Source organism: Gopherus evgoodei, chromosome 2, assembly GCF_007399415.2.
Source record: "Gopherus evgoodei ecotype Sinaloan lineage chromosome 2, rGopEvg1_v1.p, whole genome shotgun sequence".
Taxonomy (NCBI): Eukaryota; Metazoa; Chordata; order Testudines; family Testudinidae; genus Gopherus; species Gopherus evgoodei.
Genome location: NC_044323.1, coordinates 29,193,346 through 29,199,345, shown reverse-complemented (window position 1 = coordinate 29,199,345; position 6,000 = coordinate 29,193,346). Strand labels below are relative to the sequence as shown.

General features: G+C 34.5%; 1 protein-coding gene across 5 annotated transcripts in view; it reads right to left on the bottom strand.

The window, feature by feature from the left end:
* EPC1 (enhancer of polycomb homolog 1) overlaps positions 1–6,000 on the bottom strand; it is a 113,948-nt gene that overhangs the window by 1,432 nt on the left and 106,516 nt on the right. For 4 of the 5 annotated variants that reach the window (XM_030550201.1, XM_030550202.1, XM_030550198.1 and 1 more), the window contains 4 exons: positions 2,967–3,085; positions 2,799–2,885; positions 2,059–2,200; positions 1,568–1,934 (listed from right to left, as the gene is read on the bottom strand). In XM_030550201.1, coding sequence (XP_030406061.1) covers positions 1,568–1,934; positions 2,059–2,200; positions 2,799–2,885; positions 2,967–3,085 — 715 coding nt within the window. The remainder of the gene's footprint in view (positions 1–1,567; positions 1,935–2,058; positions 2,201–2,798; positions 2,886–2,966; positions 3,086–6,000) is intronic. The other variant, XM_030550199.1, reaches the window with a different exon arrangement.

Below are 6,000 nucleotides of genomic sequence, written 5' to 3'. Positions count from 1 at the left end.
CTTTACCTGCAGTCTGCCATATATTTCACATTATAGTAGTCTCGGATGATGACCCAGCACACGCTCGTTTTAAGAACAGTTTCACAGCAGATTTGACAAAATGCAAAGAAGGTACCAACGTGAGATTTCTAAAGATAGCTAGAGCACTTGATCCAAGGTTTAAGGATCTGAAGTGCTGTCCAAAACCTGAGAGGGACGAAGTGTGGAGCATGTTTTCAGAAGTCTTAAAAGAGCAACAGTCCAATGCAGAAACTACAGAACCCGAACCACCAAAAAAGAAAATAAACCTTCTGCTGGTGGCATCTGACTTAGGATGATGAAAATGAACATGCATCGATCCGCTCTCCTTTGGAGTGTTATCGAGCAAAACCTGTCATCAGCATGGATGCATGTCTTCTTGAATGGTGGTTGAAACAGGAAGGGGCACATGCTTGCAATGCTGGCTACAAAAGTGCCATGCAAATGCCTGTTCTCACTTTCAGGTGACATTGTAAATAAGAAGTAGGCAGCAGTATCTCCTGTAAATGTAAACAAACTTGTCTGTCTTAGCGATTGGCTAAACAAGAAGTAGGACTGAGGTAGACTTCTAGGCTCTAAAGTTTTACATGGTTTTGTTTGAGTGCAATTATGTAACAAACAAAAAATCTACATTTTTAAGTTACACTTTCATGATAAAGAGATTGCACTACACAACTGGTATGAGATGAACTGAAAAATACTATTTCTTTTGCTTATCATTTTTACATTGCAAATACTTGTAGTAAAAAATAATATAAAGTGAGCACTGTACACTTTGTATTCTGTGTTGTAATAAAAATCATATTTGAAAATGTAGAAAAATTTAATAAATTTCAATTGTTATTCTATTGTTTAACAGTCCGATTAATTATGACTAATTTTTCTAATTGTGATTTTTTTGAGTTAATCATGCGAGTTAACTGCAATTAATCAATGGTCCTAGTTTTAACATAAAATTTGAAAGTTTTTCTTCTTCTCAACTGAAGTGCAGTATGTCATATTGTCACAATTATATCACACGTAGAAAAAAATATGTCACCACCAAAACTCAATATATATTGTTATAGGACTTTTTACCTAAACATTTAAAGACTGACTGAAAGCATGAGAAATAAATAAGAGCCTAATTTCCAGTTTAAAGTCTGAATTTTATTACAAAATTATTTAAAAAAATTCACAATTCACAAATTCTGCATTACACAGAATTTCAGGTATTCCCTGAAAACTTTGCTAATGTTCTAACTGTAAAAAGATCTTTGGATGACCATTGATCCAGATTCCCTAAAGTCATTCATCTATTGGCAGTATCACTTCTTTTAAAGGAGTATGATAAGAAGGTTCTCCCCTTTTATGAGGCAGTAATTTGACTCTCAAATGGATAAACAAGCCTGGTTTTACATTGCATTTAGTGGAGAGGAATACTTCCCTTGATTGGTACCATCTGGTAGAGCAGCTTTGGGTTAACATTCTAGGTTTCTGAGCTAACAATGTCATTGTGGAAAACCAGAAGATAAAAAACTAAGAAAATTCAGACACATACAGGACTTACCTTGGTACTGCATCCACAGAGGATGAAGCTGAAACCTTGGGCACCTGACAGTTTGCTGCTGCAGCCAGCTTTAAGGCAGATGATGGAACAGCACTTAAAGTCCTAGGTATATGTCGTGCATTGAGTGTGGAAATAGAGTTTACAGTGGCAACTGATGAGGGTACAGTTAATCGAATGTTGTTCCCAATCAGGACCTGAGTGGTTGCAGAGTTGGCAGCAGTTACTTGGTGACTCAGTGCACTGTGGGAACTCGAAGTCTGTGTTATATTTGAAGGCGGTAACAAGGTTGAACCTGCTGCTGACGATGAACTTGTATGTACAAGTGCTGTAGGTGTAGTACTACTGAGGTGTAAGCCCTTGTATACTCCTGCAGAAGAATGAGATTTTGGTTTTTTTTTAAAGAAAATCTGAGACTCCAAACAGGAGTTTCACATACCAACTATGAAAGCAAAATACAATCAGAATGAATTTAGATTTGTATAGCTCTATACCTGAGGCCTGAAGGATGCCATTCACCCCAATTCCAAGCACCACATCATCCTTCATTTTGAATCCCATCAATTGTTCAGATGTTACCAAAGCTGAAGCAGCAAATTGAGCACTAACAGAATCCAATGTCTTGGAAACAAAACCCTAAGAAGAAAGGTGGCAAATAAATGTGATCAAGCTTCAAAAGGTCAGCACTCTTCCTATTTTTATGCTTAAACTAGTAATGCACAAACCAGTGCAGATAAAGAAAGAACTGATCCTCAATCTTCCCTCAAACTAAACTTCTGATGTTTGGTAAAGTTAGATAAATAATTAAATGCAGTATTCCCCATGTACTTACAATTCCAGTACTAAAACATGCACAAGTATTTCAAATGCACAATACACTGTCCTTCCATAGCATTTTTAACAAGATTCCCAAACCAATCTGGAAGATTCAAGGAGGTTCAGACGTCCAACAGTAACTTCTGAACTTCTTTGTTTGTCCATTGACACTTTCAGTGTTACATATTTAGCTGTTACATATGTTCACAGCTAAAGACAGGACATGTTTATACATTGTTATTAAAACATAACAATCTGGCCTCAGAACACAGTCATACATACAGTATCAACAGGACAACAACATGGCTGGAATTCTTTGCACTATATATTCCTGAGTTTTTGCGTATTTCATTTAATTGTTCACTCATCTTTTTGGTTTTTGTTAAGAGGGAGCAGAGGCAATGCCTGCCACACTCACCTGCAGTGTCCCTTCTAAACACTTTACAGAATGGCTATGATGTAGATTCAGGCGAAAGCCACTTTCCTGTTGGTTAGTTTCAAGGTTCTATGGCAACAGTTGACAATTAGAGATGATCCCTGGTGGGAAACAATGAGGGATAAATCATAGCACAGACAAATCCCTCACCTGTGAAGTGTTGGCAGAGGAATTACTATTTGCTTGCTGTTGATGAATTTGTGCAAACTGCTGTTGCTGCATTAGTGCCAGTTGCTGTTGATGTTGCTGGTATTGTTCGGCTGTAAATGCTGAACAAAATATAAAATGAGAAAATACTATATCAAAATATGTATATGTTGTATATATACACATCCTTTAGAATCCTAACACAAAAATGTTTCAACACACCACAGCAAATTCCTATGAACCTTGTTGAATCTTCATGGCAAGAGACTATGATCCTTCTAGAGGTTTTGTCCAAACTAAGTTTTCCCGATTGAGCACATTTGTGGTGAAGTATTAAACACCTTCTGCATTTATCTTACAATATTTGAGTGAAGAAATCTCATTTAACTGACTTTAAGGGCGTAAGCCCAGATTGGCACAAACCACCACTCAGATAAGACTGATCTGCAAAGATTGTGTTTTAGTGTAGTAGGTTAAGACCAACTTTCATATGTGCAGATTTGGGGCATTACCTTGTGGGATGTTGAGCATTCTGAACTTCCATGGACTCCAATGGAAGTTAAGGTGCTCACCACCTCTCAGGTTTAATATTTAGTTGAAAATACAAAAATGAATTTGATAGTTACCAATGAAGACTGTTTTACCACATTATGATCTCTCAACAAAATTCATTGTTCCCACCACCCTCTGTTTTGTACAGACTAATATACCTTCTATATTCATATTTTTAGATCAATCAATCAATCATGCACACTGTCAACGGAGAATTTCAGAGAAGCGACTTTCTTCCATAAAGGAGCTCTTAAGGAGTGATCCATTAGTCATAACATGTGTAAATGTCAAATAATTTTCCCCAGTTAACCCACCTGGGAAAAAAATCCAGTCAATAAGAATGGAGTTGTTTATGTTGATTTACAGAAGGATGTCTGAGGAAAGACACTGTATTATACTAATTTGTCTATGGAGAGATCAGTTCTAAAAAACAAAAAATAAAATTCATTTTGAATCCCCAAAATGGTTTGTACAGTTTTAATGAAGAAAATCTCTATTGTCAATTTAAAAGTGGGATGATGGTGCAGATTGAATCCATTACAGTCAGCCTAGACCACACCATGTGAAATTTTCCCAAATTAAATTTCAGGTGCCCAAATTTCTGTGCATGTTCTCGAAACAAATAGTGTAGAAATTCTTATGCAACAATTTCCAGTGCTTTCTAGAGTTACAACCGTTACCAAATGGAAGGTATCCAACTTTCTACACGTCAACACAAGACTTAAATGCTTGTTTATGAAATACAGTATCTTGGCCAATGCTTTTAACCTTTGTTCCCAACTGCAGAAAATCAAACTACATGCATCTAATGTTCCCAGAAAAAAAAAAAAAAAAAAAAAAAAGACTAAAATGGTTTTAAACTTTGCTGAATGGTAGATGATAGAATAGTTAATCAAATGGCTCGTGATGATTTGAAAACAGAAAAACAAACAAGTTAAATCGATAAGAAGTTCCTAAAGATCATATGTCTTCAGCTTATACTCAACTATGAGCTTCTCGGAAATATCTGCATCATTCACAGCTACAATTAAGATCTTGCACATGATATATATAAAAATCTCTCCTGATTATGTATTGAAAGAGCACCAAATTATCACAATCTATTTTAGGGTTTTATAATGCTGCCCGTCACTGTAGTATTTGAGAAAGTCTGTATCTAGCAGCTGAACACAGTAAAATGGCATAAGATTTCAAACAAGCTAGAAGCTCTTCCGATAGAGTTCTTTCGTGAATAGGCATATAGTGGTTGTTTATATATAGCCATGTGTAACACACTACATCACCTTCCAACTTAATTTTTCTTTTACAAAATATGGCAAGTTGAATTGAGATTTGTCTTGAAGATTTGAAAAAAATCAAACATTTACTGCGTTAGTAGGTACTTCATTTATATAAATCTTTTTATTAGTTAATTATAACTAGTTGGTGCTATATTACAGTGTTTTGAAATTAAGAGTTTAAAGTATCCATACAAATAATGGCTAGAAAAGTTAACATTTTACAATTTATATGATTTTTCTTCCTGTTCATTTTTAGTCATTTGCGCTCTAAAAGTAACAAGTTTGTAAATGTATTGCTTAAAAATGGAAAGGACTTTGCGCTCTAAAAGTAACAAGTTTGTAAATGTATTGCTTAAAAATGAATCGAAATGAGTTACTAAAAAGAAGAAAAATACATAGTTTAAGATTCCAATTGATAAACAATACCAACATAAAGCTGCATATATATTTTAAACAAAAAAGTCTATCTGAAGTTATGGCACTTTTATCTTCCAAAACCTGAATTCAGGATTTCACATTTCAGCTACCTATGATATCAGCCATTTGCTAGGGAAGCAGAGTGCCAAACAAATTAGTTTATAAATGAAAAGACGTATAATATGGTTTTAAAATATAATTTGTAAGTTAAAAGCCATGTTAAGGGGACATAAGATTATTCAGTCCTGGGCCCCCACCCCACAATTACCCCCAACTTCTTGTATCATTGATTACATCTGAAAAAAAATCCAGTTAGTCATTAATACTTTGAACAATGAAACCAGATTGGTCAATTTGATTTGCATATAGTTACTTCAAATTCCTTAAACATTCTCTTTTGCAACAATAAAATATTGTAATAGCATAGAAGCATTAAAAACACTATCCATCAAAGTTTTAACACTACATTTTGGGCCTACATTTTGGGCTTAAAAAAAGTTATTACAAGTTAACTGAAGTTTACATTTCTGTAACAAAGTTAAACAAAATTTAACATCCTTGTCTTGTTACTGCTGCACAAAAGCATTGAGTGTGGTCATTGTTGATAGTAATATTTGACAGATATTAATTTGGTACTTTTTGAAGGATATATTTAGATTTACAAATGAATGTAGTTTCCAAATAGCTTTTCAGTGAATTATTGCAGTCCATACAAGAATTACCTTTCCAGCCATTATCAAAATAATTGCAGCAACCATTTAAAGAAGTAAGTTAAAAGAAAAAACTGA